The sequence below is a fragment of the Chrysochloris asiatica genome, unplaced genomic scaffold (genome assembly GCF_000296735.1).
Source record: "Chrysochloris asiatica unplaced genomic scaffold, ChrAsi1.0 scaffold00024, whole genome shotgun sequence".
In the NCBI taxonomy this organism is placed as follows: domain Eukaryota; kingdom Metazoa; phylum Chordata; class Mammalia; order Afrosoricida; family Chrysochloridae; genus Chrysochloris; species Chrysochloris asiatica.
In genome coordinates, this window is record NW_006408542.1 from 3,445,308 (window position 1) to 3,464,379 (window position 19,072).

At 35.4% G+C, this 19,072-nt stretch overlaps 1 protein-coding gene across 1 annotated transcript in view; it reads right to left on the reverse strand.

Moving 5' to 3' along the window:
* HEATR5B (HEAT repeat containing 5B) overlaps window positions 1–19,072 on the reverse strand; it is a 205,163-nt gene that overhangs the window by 57,622 nt on the left and 128,469 nt on the right. The window contains exons 26-32 of the mRNA XM_006839450.1: window positions 17,814–17,993; window positions 11,372–11,609; window positions 8,998–9,252; window positions 7,878–8,005; window positions 4,611–4,755; window positions 2,622–2,888; window positions 929–1,153 (exon numbers count right to left, since the gene is read on the reverse strand). Coding sequence (XP_006839513.1) covers window positions 929–1,153; window positions 2,622–2,888; window positions 4,611–4,755; window positions 7,878–8,005; window positions 8,998–9,252; window positions 11,372–11,609; window positions 17,814–17,993 — 1,438 coding nt within the window. The remainder of the gene's footprint in view (window positions 1–928; window positions 1,154–2,621; window positions 2,889–4,610; window positions 4,756–7,877; window positions 8,006–8,997; window positions 9,253–11,371; window positions 11,610–17,813; window positions 17,994–19,072) is intronic.

The following is a 19,072-nucleotide window of genomic DNA, read 5'->3' on the forward strand; positions in this document are numbered from 1 at the left end:
CTGACACACATGGAGTCACCAGGAGTCAAAATCAACTCAATGGCAACATAAAAAAAGTGTGTGTGTATATCCTATAGCGACATACCAGCTCTGGCTGCAAGGTATTTTGAATCACAAGGTTGGTGGTTCAAACTCACCAGTTGCTCCTCAGAAACCCTACACAGGGTTGCTATGAGTCAGAATCAACTCTATGGGACTTAACACACACACACCTGTGTGTATATATATACAAGTTTATTAATATATGTTAATTAAATTTATTAACATATTGACATATGAAGGGGCTTCAAGAAATTTTTGGAAGCAATGGATTTAAAAGATAATGGAATTTTTCCACAAACTTTTTGAAGCCCCCTCATATTTCTGGAAGGAAACACAGTAAGATAAAGATTGTGCTTCCATCTGGAGATACAACAAGGTGATGATACGTACTTCAACTTTCTTTTCCTATTTTTTCTTTTGTTGGGAAAAAGAAAAACAAACAACTTGAAGGAGACACAAGAATATTAATAATCTTGGGAACATTTTCTGAAAGTTTCTGTACTTTTTTTAATTTTTGAAAATCTCCAACATGACACAAAATGCTAAAAAAAAAACCAAAACCAAGGGTATTTAGAGTCCTGGTGTGACACTGTGGGATAAAGCACTAGACTGAAAGGTGAATTTGAAATGCAAGGTTGGCAGTTCAATCTCATCAGCCACTCCTCGGAAACTCTATATAGGACTACTATGAGTGAAAATCAACTTGATGGCACTTTAACAACAATCCAGAAAAACTTATTTAAGTCCTATCAAAAACATGTGACTTAATCACCTCTATAAAATGATTCATGTTATTCAGCAGTTTTCTGACATACTTAATTAACTAATTAATTAAACACAGACAACCTAATAAGTTTTTATAATGTTGAAATGCGGATTAGTTTACCTGGTTGAGAATATTCCAGGATGCATGCTAGAGTGCTACGAATCAGAGCTGTCCACTGGTTTTGAGTGTCCTCGGTTTTGGCCATTGAAAGTGTGACAATACTTTTAATTCCTTGAAGAGCTGCACTGACTGGTGGAGGAACCTGATTATCTGCAGATTTTATCGCTGTGTCTTTCAGTATTCTTGCAATTAAAAATAGAATCGTGGGCAGGATTGTCATACATCCTGAAATAGAAAGAAATTAGATTATGACACAATATATTACAGCTATTTCAATTTTTAAAAATTTATCATGGTTTATTATTTCTCTTTCCTGTTTTTCATACAAAATTTACAACCTTGCTATTACTATAATTCAATGTGCATAAAAGAAAATAAGAAAATGGCAAGTTATTTCAAAGAAGACAATACTTTTTTCTATTTCCAACTAGCCCTGTTTTCACTGCTTCCAATATTTTATCTATTATTTTATGCCCTACTTAATGAAAATGAGAAAAGAAGATGGAAAAATAGAAGGGAGACACTACCATATAAAACATCCAGGTGACTTGCTGAATCTTACAGCAATTTTAAGACATGTAATCAATCATTAGTATACTAAAGTTAGCCTAATGAAGCCAGAAAAATGAAAAGTTTATTGGAGTAAGCAAAGATAAATTAAAGACTCCTAGAATTTGCAACTGAAAGGATCTGAAGGTCATGCAATTCAATTTCCCAGTTAAGGAGGGGAACCCTTTCAGCAGTTTACCTGCACTCACTATAGGCTTGGCCTGCAAAAGCCCAGTAACAGAGAGCTGACTATTTTCAGAGATGTGGAGCTCTGGTAGCATAGTGGTTACGAATCGGGCTGCTAACCTCAGGGTCAGCAGTTTGAAATTATCAGCTGTTCCTCGGGAGAAAGATGAGGCTTTCTGCTCCCATAAAGATTTACAGCAGGCTTGCAGGGTATACCCTCTGGTCGGCTGATGATGCATGGAAGGGATTGTAACCATGGCAATGATATGATGTACAATAAAATGAATGTAAAACTAATGTTCTCTCATGTAAACTATCATATAATTCACAATAAAACACTTTAAAAAAAAAGATTTACAGCCTTGGAAACCCTCCAAGGCACATAACAACAACACAGTGACTCTGAATCAACTTGAAGGCAACTAAAAACAGCACCAGTGTAACTCCAAGAGCTAGCAAGGGATCCCGTGTGTTCAGCTGAAGCTTATCTAATAGTTCTTCAAGTTTCTGCAGATAGTTATTACGTCTGCTTTCAATCTGTTCTTTTTCATCAGCAATCATTTCTTGGATTCTCTGTAGAGTTGGTTGTCACTATTCTCTGGCATTTTTCAGTTTGCCAGCGTTGTTCAAGTGCAGCAAGTAGACCAGAAAATAAAGGCTTTAGTAATTTGACATTTTGTCTATCTGCTAAAATTCCATGTGTTCCCACAAGCTGGAGTTTTATCTCTTCACTTTAGTTTGTTTGAAATAGACTTGAAAAGGGCACCTTAGGTTATTGGTGTTCTAAATCTTTAATGTTTTGAGGCTCCTAAAAGTAAATAAACCCTTAAAAAAAAAGGCCCAACTTTTCATTTCACATTTGAGATTTGAGAAAAAGAAATCCTAACAGTGCTTAAAATCAAGGCAAGCTGCTCTTCATCTGTCATAATATGTTCCCATATACTGATCAATACTTTACCAGCAGGTGAACACAGGGTTGGTAAGTCAGAGAGTATGGTAACTGTGGCTGCCACCAAACGGGCACTTTCTTCTGAGAGTCGAGTTTTAGTAGCTATGTGACTTGGAGAGTCTGACATCTTAGTACTGAGATGTGGCATATGCCGTACTAAAATAAACATCAATAGCTCCATGGTTGCAAAGACGAGAGATTTTCCAGGAGTAAGACCACCGCTGTCACCGCCTTCTCCTAATACAGGACAGGCTTCTTTTTCCATATCATCTTCATCTTGGATTTAAAAAAAAAAAATTACAAAATTATCAGCAAAAAAAACCTAATAGATAAAACATAACAAAAGCAGTCCCCGGTTAGAAATATACATCCTAGAGTTATGAACCAACTCCCATAAAGTCTGCACCCAAACATACTGCCACTTAGACAGTTTTGACTCATAGCGACCCTGTATAGGGTTTCCAAGACCATACATCTTATAGGAGCAGAAAGCCTAATCTTTCGCCCAAGGAACAGCTGGTGAGTTTAAACTGCTGATCCTGTGGTTAGCAATCCAGTGCTTAGCCTATAGTGCCATAAGGGCCCCTTCCCATGAAGCGTATTATATTAAAAATTCGAGGTACATATATAAAGGTTCATAATAATAACTGAGTGCTACTTTGCAACACAAAGTATCAAACATTATTGTTACTATATTATGTTAATGATGTTTGGTATACCTTTAATATTTTCTATGTATATACAGGTGATATACATACATACATGGTGGTGGTGGTTGTATGCCTTAGAGTCAGTCCTGACTCACAGCGACCCTGTACTGGGTTTCTGAGGCTGTAAATCTTTACAGGAGCAGAAAGCCTTATCTTTCTCCCACAGACTTGCTGGAAGTTCTGAACTGCTGTTGTCCAGACTCATTACCACTCTCTCTATATGTGTGTGTGTATCTAAGATTGTTATTGTTGTAAAGAGCCGTCAAGTCAGTTCCGACTCACAGTGACCCTGTATAGGGTTTCCAAGGCTTTAAATCTTTGCCGGAGCAGAAAGCCTCATCTTTCTCCTGCAGATAGGTTGGAGGGTTAGAAGTGCCCACCCTGTGGTTTGCAGTCTAGTGTTTATCGTATAGAGCCATTGTGCTCCCATATCTACAGATACACGCACTAGATATATATCTAAACACACACATACATATATAAAAACAAACATTTGATTAACTGACGTGAGATATAAACTGTACTTAAATGATTTAATTTACATATAAATTCAACTTACAGATTTGATTGTAATCTGTTGTTATTTGAAAACTTCTTTCAAAAAACTTTACAAATAAAAGTCTTACTGATGCCATTTCAGACTTCTATATTGAACTTAGAACTAATGAACATTTCCAATACCAAACCATGGTATTTTCAATAACCTCATATGGATGCGAAAGCTGAACAGTGAATAAGGAAGATTGTAGAAGAACTGATGCCTTTGAACTATGGTGTTGGAGGAGAATACTAAAAGTGCCACGGGCTGCCAAAGGAACCAGTAGATTTGTTTTGGAAGAAGTGCAGCCAGAGTGCTCCTTAGAGGCCAAGATGGCCAAACCACGGCTCTCATACTTTGGACACACTGTCAGGAGGGCACAGTTGCTAGAGAATGATATCATGCTTGGTAAGATGGAGGGTCAGAGAAAAAGAGGAAGACCCCCAACGAAATGGATCGGCCAGGTGGCAGCATTTATGAACTCAAGTGTGGTAACAGTAGTGAGGTTGGCCCAGGATCGGACATGGTTTCGTTCTGCTGTGCATAGGGTCGCTATGAGTCGGTGCTGACTCGATGGCACCTAACAACAACAACAACATCACCATGTTCATTTTTATTACCGCAAAATCTACTCAAAGTCTTCTAAATTCAATTTTTAAATTAAAAATATTAAATTTCACAAAAACTCTTGGCATTAATACTTAAGAAGGTAGGACCAATGTCAAAGTTAGTGTAAGTTCTGGTGCTTACTTAGAGTGTTTCTTTTTTCTTGCAAATAATCCTGCGCAGCTCTTACTATCTGTTGTACAACACCAGCAACCAGCAGCTGGACGGATGGTGGATTGCAGGTCAACAGGAGGCGGTGCAAAACACTGAGCAACTCTACACCGATCAGCTATTACAAATTAATACAGATAAATCTAAGTTTATTTTCAAAGGTCAACTTTATATTACTAAAATTTGAGAAAATACACAGGTACAAATTTTTTTTTTCCAATTTAGACATTAGATAAAACTAATACATAAGGCTGTATAACAAATATGAATATGGCAATCTTGTGAAATACTCACATTTTATCCCAACTTATTTTCAGTCAATAAATGGCTTTATCACTTACATATTTAAATAGGTTTTGCAATCATAAACAATCATTCCCCTATTCCATTCCTCTCGTTGTTGTTGTTAAGGGCCACTGAGTCAGTTCCAAGCCACAGGGACCCTCCTGTATAGGGTTTCCAAGGAGCGGCTGGTGAGTTTGAACCACCGACCTTGCGGTTAACATCGGCATTGCAGTCCAGTGCATTAACCCACAGTGTCACATCAGGATTCTTCCTTTCCTCTACTTGGGTGAAATAGTTTTGCTATTTTAAGAGTTCACTTTCACTGAAATTTATAATTTCCAACCTACACTGAGTACACAAGAGTTTTCTATAAGAGATTTTAGGTATTTCTCAAACTTCTTCTCCTATTCTCCTCAGTGACATTACAAGCTTTGACCATCATCCACATTAAGCCCTATTCTACCATCTTCTACATTAAAAACATTCAATGAGCCTGCACCAATTTTCAAAGTAAAAACAAAAACAAAAAACACTCTGCAATCATTTCTTTCCTTAAGATCAGATATCCAGCCAATTATCCAAAGCTGATTAACCCTTCCTCTGTGCTCCATATCCCATCATACAGGGATTCTTTAAGGACCTCAATCATAAATAGGTCTTCAAAGTCTCTGTCTCTCTCATCAATATAAGGAAAATGCTCCAGTCTTTCCTATCAAGTGTCCCATTCAACTCTACTCTAAAAAAAATAAAAAAATAAATAAAACCCTCTTAGATTCCTCTATCTACCTATAATCTCCATGATCTCTGTTCTGTTCCCAGCCTAGATGCTTCCACATTCTTAATCCTCTCATTCACGCTCCCATCTCCCACAATTTGGCTTCTACTCACCTGTGAAAATATTCTCCTTGAGGTCATCAATAACCATGTGTAGACTGTTTCCTGGATTTATCTACTGAATTTCTGCTTCTTAAGACAATGTCATCTCTTCTTGAAACTCTCCCTTGTTTGCATTAACTCCACTCTCCTTTGCTTCTCCTTCTCCCTCTCTATCCATATTCACTGCTGATTTCTCTCCCTTCTCTCACTCCTTAAATGCTATCAACACCCAAGTCCTCAATACTGGCCCACTTTTTTTATTCAGTTTTCCTAGGTTTATGTACTCATTCTATCTCCTGAATTGTAAAAGAAGTCTCACAATTGGCCTCTCAATCTCCCTTTTCATTTCTTAAAAATTGACCTCTATGTGGTTGATAATGTGATCTAAAACAGAGTTAATCATGTTATTCCTCTATTTAAACATTTTAAATAATGCCTATATCAGTTTCTGGATGTGGTTCAAACTCCTTAACAAGTAATAAAAAAAAATCTGTGATTTGACCTTTCCTCTGTTGTCCTAATAATCTGCATAAATTCCATTCATCTTGGCCACAATAAATGACTACAGAGCCTCTGAACTTACTTCGTTCCTCACATTTGCTGTTCTCCCTGAGAGGAAAACCCATTCTTCTTGTGCTGCCTTGCTAATTTCCCCTGTAAGATATTATTCAACTACCACCTCCTCTGAGAAGTCATTCTTCACTTTCCCATGATAATTTGGTTCCTTGTCTCTGTTCCCATTGTAACCTTACATACAGTTGGCATAGCAATGACTGTGCTGTACTTATCTCTTAATGCAGGTACAGTTTAAAATCATCTTTAATATCTATAGCATCAGTGTCTAATGCAGAACAGGCATGGAATAAAGGTTGCTGAGTGAAGAAATACAATTTATACACATATTTACTCAAACAAACTTAAAACAATAGGATTCAACTAAGAAAAAAAAAAAGTCCATGCTATTTTAAAGCAATATGTGAATAAAGTATCAGTAAATCCAAAAAACAGCTAGGTGTGAGAGTTTAAAATAGTAATTTTTTTTTAGTTAGTAATAGTAATGCAGTGTCTGCATTCACAAATTAAATTTTATAGGCTTGACTATTCAAAAGCAACCTTGAAAATTATGTTGTCTTATTGTTGGTAAGTGCCACTGAATCTGTTCTGACTCATAGAGGCCCTGTATAAGGTTTCTGAGACTGTAAATCTTTGTGGGAGCAGAAAACCACAGATGTTTCTGGAAGAGTGGCTGGTATGCTCAAAAAAAAGACCTTGTGATTTGAAGTCCAGTGTTTATCCTACACAGTCTCCATGCTCCCAAAGGTTTTTTTAGGTAATTTATAATTAAGCCTAGGCACAGCTTCAGGCTATGAGGCTGGGGTACAAGCAAGAGTCAATCAGTGAGTGAGTGAATTTTGCAATCAAGCATCATCTCTCTTGTTTCTAATTTTTTGTTTTGGTCAACAGCAAGTGCAAAACTAATTTTGGTGCAATAAAATAACAGTAACTTTGTTTTTTATCTGTTTACTTTTGTTTTAGACAGAATACCAATGATAATATTATCCAAATAATTGGTTCTTAATATGAAAAGAAAAGAATTCTGAAATTAAAAGTAACAAATTCAGTCCTTGCTTGATTCTGTGAAATGAATTGTCCCTCAGTATTCCCTTAAAAAATTAAAAAGCTAATTCAGAAGCAATACATTAGATGAGTACTTGAATCAACGCAAAAATATTTCATGTAAGAGATAAAGCTTCATCTAACATTTTAAAGTGTTACCATTGATTTTAATCATCTTATAAAACTACGTCAGCCCTTTATTGATAGAATCCTTATCTGAGATTGTAGATATCCCTTAAACTTTTAGTTTTATTTGAGTGTTGAACAAATCAAAGAAGGTGTGCTGACTAATGGAGCGCTGCCTGGTCATTCAACATTCAGTATGCGTCCTACGTGAAGCCCATATCTGGAACACTTACTATGTTACATAATACTAACCTTATATGTGAGAAAGTTACTTTAAGATAACTTTGATTAAAACAGAGTATACAACTAATTATAAATTTTAGCAATACACTGTACCTGATCTTCTGCAATATGGATTCGGGCATAAGGAGAATCTAGCAAGGTGTGTAAGGCCTGTAAACAAGCTGTAACATGTTCAATGGGCTCCTCAGGTCTTGGGGAACAGAGAAACTGAATACTCACACCTGCAATGTACAAAATGAAAACATGGGTTTGTTCACAAAAAACACTTTCTTTTGCTTTGATATCATCTCCCCTCTTATTTTTCTTAGAGATTATTTTAACAGTATATATTGTATACTATATACAATATATACTATAGTACAGTATATATTGATGCCTTAAGAGTTGAAAACAGTTTCCAAATTAAGCATCCAAACTCAATAGATTTGAGTTAAAGATTAAAGATTAGGTTAAAGATCAAATAGGGCAGTTCCCAATTATTAATCAAATAATCAGGTTTTAAAATTTCTCAGACATTTCAAAATAATATATGAAGTGTACATTAATGAAAACCCTAAAAGAACTTGTAATTAAATGATTACCAACCAATTTTTCATGTAGACAAAGTTTTTTAGATAGCAAACCAGAGAGGCATAATACCTATACTGGATAACAACTGTTCTTCATTTGTATAATGGTAAAGTCATTGTTTAAGAAGTCTTTCATATTTTATAAGATCTACAGATGAATTCTATAAGGACACCTTACCAATTGTATTCCTTCCTTCCCACCCTCAGAAAACATAACATCACAAAGAAATTGCATAATTTGTATAAGTTCTTAAGTTACAAAGAAATGATAAATTAGGATAAATTTAAATTTGCTTTCACTTTGCATTCTATTCTTGCTCTTAACATTCTCCGCCCAATCTGTTAAATGTCGAGTACAAAGAAAATTGTCATTGACAAAGAAACAAAACAAAATTCATTTAATATTTTTTTCTTAAATTATTCAGTATTCCTCTGAAATTGAATTAGGGCGATCATTTTTAAGATTCATTTTTAATAATTTTTAGATAAAAATTCAGTTAACAATTTTTAAAGTGAGTTTAAAATTCCATTTATTATTCCTCCTCTGAATTGTGCCAAAGTAAAACTCTTCCACAGTATTAAAACGAAAGATAGGAATTTTTAGAAGCGATGCCTCTTGAAATACATTAATAGACTACACCTACCTAAAATCAGATGCATTCTGTCTTTGTTAATTTCTGGCAAAGACTTAGCACTAGAGGTTGCTACTGCTGCCTGGTTTAAAATAACTGATGTAGAACGTTTTTGTGAACCAGATATGGCTGTTGCTTCTGTTGTTTCTGAGCATGTAAATCCTGTGCTATTTAACCAAAGTGCCACTGCATGGAGGATTGGGGCCCAGGAATTCCGATAGTGAAGTCTTGCTGTATCAATAGTCTCAGGAGTATAAAATGCTCCACCTGGAAAACAATAAAAAACACTAGTTTCCCTTACAAATGGTCATGCATTTATGGACAATTTAACTTAGAACAATCTAACCAAAGAGATTCTCTTCTTTACAAGATATGTACATCAGAAAGTATACAAGGTAGGTGGCATACCTACCAGGTAGTGTTTTATTCTTTTGTATGAGGGTCATTATGTGTTGAAACCAGCTCCACAGCATGGAACAACAACAAACCTTGTTCCTGCAGCTGCTGAACTGCTCTTTCTCCCTGGAACTAGGGTTCCAACCTTTCCTGAGTGTCCACTACCTTTTCCCACCCTCTTATCACAGGAGTCATTTTTTCATTTTTGCCAGTGATAACTGGCGTCTCTTTGACCTTCTCTATCTACCATATCCAAAGACATCTGTCTCTTTTAAATTATTTCCTCTCTTCTGCTATTCTTCCCTACTTCTTATTTCTAGTTACAACACTGATAATATTGTCCTCATTTTTCCTTACAGTTACGAAGAATAGGAAAAAAAAAAGAAAGAAAGAAAGGAAACTCCATTTTTTTTTTTAACTTTGGTCATTAATGTATAGGGAGAGAGATGAGATTACTTTTTTAAATAGGAACTTATTGCACATTGTCAGAATAAGCAAAATGTTAGTGATTTCTACAGCAACTCCCACAGAAAAAAACAAACAAAAGTATAACATTTACAAACCTGAGAACTATGGCCTTTGACTACCCTTCATGTCTGGAATGGAACTCACCCTCTTGGTCCAGTTTTCAGCCAATCATTGACAGATATAGAGAGGGGACAACACTAGTAAGGTATGCTCACCATGTAATGGTCTGTCATTCAAAAACAAAAGGGCAGCATTTGCCTAACGACAAAGTTGAGACTTTGGGAAGGTTGGTGGAATGGAAATGGGAACCACAGGGAGAAAGTAGGATAACTATTGTTACATGGAAGGGATTGCAATCATTGAGATGAAACAAAGCATATGATTTGTTGAATGTAAAACTGCTGATCTTGTCTGGAAACCTTCACTCAATTCACAATAAAAAGTAAAAAAAAAAAAAAAGAAAACAAAAGAATCACCTGGGGATCTTGCTAAAATGTAGATTCTGGTTCAGTATGTTATTGTTGTGTTAAGCACCATCTTGCTGATTGGGACTAATAGCAACCCTGAGCCCTGATAGCATAGTGGATTACAAACTAGGGTGCTAATTGCAAAGTCAGCAGTAGCTCTGTGGGAGAAAAATGACACTTTCTGCTCCCCTAAAGAAGGCACTTCACAACAACAACAACACAAAGATTTACAGCCTTGGAAACTCTATACTGGGTCACGTCAGAACTGACTCAATGGCACTTAACAATATCATCTCTGAATACAAAAGCAAATTCTCAATGAGTGGTGGAATCAGAATGAACAATTTCATAGTCCTGAGTAACACACATAATTTCCATTAACATTTCATGTAACAGAACCAGTTGTATGGCTACAAGTAATTTCAAGGAGGTGGGGAAGGCAACTGGATATTGGTGAGCACTAGTAATGATTACAACCTAAACCTCTGAAACAAATGAAATAGAAGGGGATGAAAAGGCTTATTCAATGACCGGAAAAGAAAAAAAAAGTATAACATTTACAGATGGATTTTAGGAACACAATTCACTGACAGGCATAAAATATGTCATTGACCAACGTAGTAATTTACTTCATTGTGGTTATGCATAATAACTTGCGTATACATAATTTAGAGTATCAAAGTTCCTGCATAGTGCTAACAGTTTTCTTTGGACTCACAAATAAACTTAATGTTGTTATTTTGGTTCGAAAACTACAAAATGGAAAACATACTCTACGCTGTTGTCATTGTTGTTTAAGTGTTGGTGAATCAGTTTCAACTCATAGAGGAGTGGCTGGTGGGTTTGAACCACTGATATTGCAGGTAGCAGTCCAATGCTTATCCTATAGCGCCACACCAGGACTCCCACATTTCATAGACAATGTCAACAAAATCAACTTTATAGACACAGAAATCTAAAAATGTTATTAATACCACTGCCGCTAGCCTCTACCAAGTTTATTTTAATTACTATTTGGGATTCCATGAAAGCATAATGTTGCATGCAATACTTACCATCTGGGGGGAGCTGACTAGCAAATTCAGCTGGTAAAGTCAAAAGCGCATAGTCTTTTAATGCTGCCAACCATAGGCGGCTGAGTGTTGGCAGTTCAGGTTGTACAAGTGTTATTAAGCTGTCTGGTGGTAGTTCATCTATGGTACCATAGTCATCATCATCATCATCAGTATTTTTAGTAGTTCTTTTTGGTTTTGACTCAGCCTCTTTTTTAATATTCATAGCAACCACATATACCTAATAAGATATTCAGGAAAAGAAAATTACAATGTTCAAGATAAAAACTGAGATATTCTAGGTGGCTGTAATTATACAACTTCATCATAAAAAGTTACTGATAGTAAACAGTAGAAAGTATACAAGTTGATGATTTTGTGATAACCATAAAAAACCAAACAAACAAAAAAACAAGCCTACTTGCTTTGGAGAGAACAGTTTTATGTGACTTCTGACTTACTCTCTCACAACATATTTCTGAAGCAGGCTTCTCTGAGTTTTTCTGGCTTCCCTTGTTCTACTTTACAAAGCACCCTTTTGTATGTTTTGTTTTCACCATAGGGTATAACTTCCTGTTTACTGCCTCGACTTTCCTAGATTTATTAGACACAATCAGTTAGCACACAAAGAAAAAGGCTGAGGAAAGGAGTTGAGAGACGGTCCAAGAAAAAACTTCCACAGATATCCTAAACTTCTTTCTATAAAGTTTTCAAAAGAGATCAGTCTAGCATTTACAACAAATACCAGAGCCAAGAATATTACTTTCTGGCCACATATATGAATATTATCTGTATCTTTTTTCCCTTGTTTGAGAACCAAAAAGATGCATAATAGTAAGTTTCTGCAAACATAATTTTAAAGATTCATCTTCGGTGAATTATATTTGTTTGCTTTCTTATGTCTTTGTACATACATTTAGGCTCTGGCAAGTAACACATAGAAAGCAGAATAACACATCAATGATAAAGGGGGAAAAAGGAAAATACATTTTACTACATAAAAATCTTATGAAAACAGTTTTCCTTCCATATAGGGTTATTTTTACTGTATCTGATGAGGTGATCTAAGTATTCAGACAGTTTTTACTGTAAGTTTCTTGGCGATAGGGCTTGTCTTATCTCTATTTCTACAAAGATTACAAGAGACTGCATGAATCTTCACGTATGAGTAAAAACATTTTCCAACACTATCATGGTCTATAACAGTTGCTAATATTGACACCCTACAATCCAGAAATATCAGTGAAAAACAATTAAGTTTTGGAGTGGTGGTGGTGGTGGTGGTAGTGTGCCGAAAGCCTCATCTTTCTCCCATGGAACGGCTGGTAGTTTCCAACTGCCTGACTCGTAACTACTATCCTTAACTTTCGGCGTAGACACTTTCAATCTCAAGCTATAAATACATCACATTCATATTTCCTGATGATTTTAAACTTAATATATTCATGTATTTGTTATTATGTTGGCATTTTAAGAAAATGCCTCAGTGAGCACTATCTGAGTGTTATAACCTGCCAGTCTCATCAAATTCTTACTAGGAACTAATGCATTTGCTATTATGATAGGACCTAAGGAAACAGCAGCATCGATGGACTCAAGTGTGGCAACAATAGTGAGGTTGGCCCAGGATCGGGCAGTGTTTGGTTCTGCTGTGCATAGGATCACTATGAGTCGGTACCGACTCAATGGCACCTAATAACAACAACAACAACAAAGGCAACAAATATAAATAATTCAAGGATTTTTTGCCTTTCCAGAACTCACAGACTGGTGTAATTATAGGCAAGTGAGAAAGTGAAAAAATAATTTATGAAAATAATTTCTTGAAATGATCTGCTTTCTGTACTACATTGCACCCACTGTTTCAACACTCCATAGTTTGTGGAATAAATGAACGAATTTCAGGGAGCATCAAGAATAAGAAAGGCAAGGCAGTTTTCCAAGGACAAAAAGTGTTCACTTGATTAGAGACAAAAAGATGAAAGGGGGATTTCAGGGCAAAGGGCACAGCAAGAGCAAGAGGAAGAGCACAAAAACAGGAAACAACATGGCATTTTGAGGAAACTGCATTTTTGGCACAGACTGAGTGCAGGGTATAAGGTGACAGCAGCTGAAGAAAGAGCCAAAAGACGGAGAGGAGAGATTATGAGCAGCGAGTCCTGGTGTGGCGTTGCAGGATAATGTGCAGAAACACAAGGTCAGTTTGAACTAAATCCTATACAGGGTCGCTACGGGTCAGAAATGACTCCATGGCACAACAATATATGTTTAGTGAAGTAGTTACAATTTTACTTTACAGGAAATAGGGAAGGGGGTTATGTTCCTTGCAGGATTTTTAAAGCCAGAAAAATATTCCACCCCCAATTTCAATCTTTATTTTAATAATTATACCAAAAAAAGTTTGGAAAACAAAATAAAAATTTTTTTTTTAATAATCTCAATTCCCAGGTTTTCATATTCTATCACTGTAAATTATAATTCTGCTGTACAGAAAATGTTATACTTAATTTCATCCACTTAACATATCATTAGGACTTCTCATGTGAATACTAGTATTCATAATGATTACACTTGGTGGCTGTACTGGATGACCCATAATACATTGAATCATTGTCCTATAGGTGAAATTTTATACATCTGAATGTTGACTTAACTTTAGGGTTGTGAGAAAGATGTTACAGTTTTCAAAGACAAAAAGGTATCTACTTCTTCATGTTATAATGTTGCAAGTGAACATTTTTGTTCACTTTTTCCTATTCTGGATATTTTCTCTAGGATAAAGTCATAGAAATGGAATGATTAGGTTAGGGTTATTAATATTTAAGTGGTTAAAAATGTTGTTGTTATGTGCCACTGAGTCAGTTCCAACTCATAATGATTCTGTATAGGGTTTCTGAATGTGTAAACCTTGGCATGGGCAGAAAGCCTCATATTTCTCCAGCAAAGTGACTGGTGGGCTCAAACTGTCAATCTCATGGCTTTCAGTCCAGTGCTTACCCTGCAGAGCTACCGTGCTCCCCATGTTCTGAATAGGTACTGCTAAATGCTTTCTAGAAGGGTTTTCTATTTTATACCACTTCCTATAATATATGGGAATATATTTTTCAGACTTATTTATCTTAGTAGGTATTATCCAAGAATAATACATATTTTCTATTAAAAAAGTAGCAAATCAAAATGAAAAAAAAACAAAACAACAAAAAACCCACCATAATCTTACCACTCAGATGTTATATATATACGTATACAGTCTTTTAAACTGCACAACAACAGCCATATATGTGTAGTTTTCAATTTGATATGACTGACATTCATTTACATGTCACCATCATCTCAGAATTAAGAAATACATTTCGGCAATTTCCATGTTTGTTCATTTTTTGAAAAATAACAATAACGATAAACATCCTTGTAAAAGAATCTTTGTATGCCCTTAAATATTCCTTAATATAAATTTTTAATGAATGTGCACAGTTTAGAAAGTGTTTTGATACGTATCACCCTTTAGAAAAGTTTTACTGATGCCAATATCTTAAAAAACATATTAATTTAACTGGAGTATACGTATTATATTTCTTTTTCAGCCATATGTTTATGTGTGGCTTTGAATAACATTTATATGAAATGATAGCACCATTCACAATATTACAATATGCAAACAAACTAAGTGTCCATCAACAGATGACTGGCTTAACATAGGGCACATAGACACAATGGATTTCTATGCAAGGTTAAAAAGTAATGATGAAACTGTGAAACATGTGATAACATAAATGAACCTGAGTGAAATTATTAAATCACATAAGGACAAATAATATATGAGACTACTATTATAAAAAGTCAAGAAAATTTTTAACCACAGAAACAAACCTTCTTTGAAGGTTAACAGAAGTGGGACGGCAAAGGAGGATAAATCACTAAGTAGAAGGCAAATATGTATTAACTTGGGTGAAAGGAAAGGCAATATACAATAAAGAGGAGAACAGCACACAAAATGTTTAAAGCAAAGAAGATACCGGGAAGAACACAAGAGTTAGAGGCAATAAATGTAGTATTATTACATGTACAGTTCTGTGGTAATAGTAATAGAAGTAATATATGAGTGGATACATACATGCAAGCTGAACAGATGTGAGAAGGCAAAATGGGACTATACCCGCAGAAAGACATGGGTTTAGTAGATGATACTTAGACGTATGTATTCATACAACGGGTTTCAAAAAGTTAGTGGAAAAATTCCATTATCTTTCAATACCATTTTTCCATGAACTTTTTGAAGCTTCCTTCCTGTATATGCTGTAAATATATCCATAAGTATAGTACAGCACGCTCGGGGCAAACTTATGAAAAATTATTTCATAACCAAATACCTTCAAGGAATAAGTCATAGAGGCTGGGGGTTTAGAACCATAGTCTTTGGGGACATCAAAATGAAGTGGCATAATATAGGCCACAAAGATGTTCTATATCGTATTTACTGAGGTCTTAAAAGATTGTGAACAGCCAGTCATCTAATGTGCAACTACTGGTCTCTCCTTACACAGAGCAACAAAGAATGAAGAAAATAGAAGATGCATGGGAACAATTAATCTAATGGAGTAGGTGTGTGTGTGTGTGCGTGCACACAAATCTCAGCCTACATTACCCTGAGACCAGAAGAACTAGATGGTGCCTGGTTGTCATAACCAGCTAATCTGAAAGGGATTATATCAGAAGATCCTGGGTAGAATGTGAGAAAAATGTATAACACAACTGAAAATCATTAAAAAAAAAAAAAGACTAGGCTTCCTATGTGATAGAGACTGGTAGAACCCTTGAGCCAATGGCCCTTACACACCCTTTCGGTCTGGAACTGAACTGAAGTCTGTGGCACAACATCAGACAGGCCTATACAGTGTCCTGGTATGCCGCTGCAGGATAAGCACTGGACTGCTAACCACAAAGTCGACACTTCAAACCAACCTGCCAGACCCTCCTCGAAACCCTACACAGGGTTGCTATGAGTCAGAGCTTATGTGACTGGCACTCAACAACAATAATACCGTGCACAATACACCAGGGAAGTATGCACTCTTTAGAAAAATCAACCATAAGAGAACAAAAGAGCAGCATTTGCCTAGGGATAAAGCTCAGAACGGAGGAAGGGATAAGAAACAGGATAAATGGTGACAGTAAACACAAGGACAAAGTAGTAAGAATGCTTTCACATTTTACAAATTGTAATCAATGTCAAATGTGTATGAATTGTTAAAGGAAAAAACCAATCTGCTCTGTAAACTTTCACCAAAATCATAACACAAGTTAAAAAAAAATTCTAATACTAATTTACACAAAAGAAAAAAGTACCAAATAAAACATGCATCAATTTAATTATGTATGGTCCTGATCTAAAAATTTTAAGTAATTATTTATCTTCCATGAATACCAGACATAATAGTTGGCGTTTTTATATTCCTTTCCTTAGGAAAAAAAAAATACTTCCATATTGTAACTTAGGTGAAAGGAAAGGCAATATACAATAAAGGGGAGAACAGCACAGAATTTTTAAAGCAAAGGAAAATCAAGGCTCTGAAAGATCAAACCACTTGACAGTTGACCAGTTAGTTATACAGGTGCTAAATTCTAGAGACAAACCTTGTTCTTAGGCCCTGGACTCAATACTTAAACATTTTTAATATTTTAGAACAATAAACTTCCTAGAAGGTGAATCAAGCTCATTATGCAAGTTAGCCGATAACTAGATAACTAACAAATTATCTTATGATCATCAAACTACAAGATGGACTCTACATTTGGGAGAGTTAATGAATGTGGCTGGAGAATTAAGGACAATTTTGGAGTCTATTTAAAAAACCAGCTGGGATTTAATTTCTATAAGTAGGAGTAAGTTTTAGCTAAAAAGTTAAGATACATGAAAAATTAGCAAAGCATTTGTATTATTTTCAAAGTGAGAAAAAAGAACATCCTAGTATAGTAACCTTTTTCTTAATAATACTCTCCATATGAAGCTAAAGATTTGCATCATTTGAGAAAAGTAAACATTTAATCAAAAAGACTATCATTACCTTTCTCAATAAAAACAAAACACATTATTCTACTTGTCTAAACAAAAAATTGCAGCACTAGACAATTAAAATAGACACTTAAAATATTTTTGTTTAGACAAGTAAAAAGTGTAAACTTAGTGACACAGAAAGGAATAAAGAACTACTAGAAATACCTAAGAGCAAATTATAAGAATGTAAAAGCAACTTAGAGAGGAATTTAGAAAGTGAATTTAAAACAATAGAATCATAAAAAAATAAAAGCAGCAGATCTTCTGTTACGAAGCAACTCACACTAAAGGTTACTTTTTAAAAAGCAAAACTCAAACTAACAACAAAAAATTCTACCAATAGTAGCAAGGGAATATTTTCTCATGTTTGAAGAAAATGGTCACAGTTACCTCTGCCCATGCTTTGAGAACAGCTAACTTTTCCATGGTGGTAGCGCTCTCTCGATACAGTTGGCTGGAAGATCCTTTTCCGGCCTGAGCTTTATCCAAAGAAGACACCAGCAGATTGTGTACTCGACGGAGGTCATTGAGATCGCTGACAACTCCACTTCCAATCCAGGTACTACATACCTAGCCAAAGAGAAATTAAAAAAAACCCAACTGTATACACATTAAAAAAATAACACAGTAATCATGGTGTGGTACTGTATGATAAAGTGCTAGACTGCAAGGTCAGTTTGAACCACAATATCGGCAGTTCAAATTCACCAGCTGCTCCTTGGAAACAAAATGAGTTGGTTGGAACTGACTAGACAGCGTTTAACAACAAAAATATAAGAGAAATAAGTAGAGAAGCTTTTCTTTTTTGGGGAGAAGAAAAACAAAACAAATCAATGAAATAAAAACAACAAAAAAATCCCAATACCATGACTTAGTTTTTTTTTTGTTGTTGTTGTTTTAATAATGAAACAATAGTGTGTATTTTAAGCATAAAGGTTCTATTGCATTCTTATGTGAAAAAAACAAAACAACACATACTTATCATGCTAAATTAACAAAAGTTTTAAAAGGATACATTTCCTCCCAATATACATTTATGAATGCTTACCACAGGCTCCATGAGGTCATAGTCTTGAAAACCCTACAGAGTAGCTCTACTTTACACTGAGATTGCCCTTAGTCAGAACAGACTCAATGGCAAGTAACAACAGCCCTGGGAAGAAATACAGGGAAGAGAATACCAGTTCCTGCCCTCAAGTAAGAGATAATATATTGAGTGAAAACCTGAGAAAATTTAATGACTGCAACACTATACTTTGACCCTCCAACTTTACCAAGTAAGATGTTCTTCTCCAGAGACTGGTCCCTCCTGAAAACATGTCCAAACAACGAGACATGAAGTCTTGCCATCCTTGCTTCTAAGGAGCATTCTGGTTGTACTTCTTCCAAGACTGATTTGTTTGTTCTTCTGGCAGCCCATGGTACTTTCAATATTCTTCACCAATAACATAATTCAAATGCACTGATTCTTCTATGGTCTTCCTTATACAATGTCCAACTTTCACATACATATGAGGCAAATGAAAATACCATGGCTTGGGTCAGTCTCACCTTAGTCTTCAAAGTGACATCTTTGCTCTTTAACACTTGAAAGAGGTCTTTTGCAGCAGATATGCCTAATATAATATATCATCTGATTTCTTGAAAGC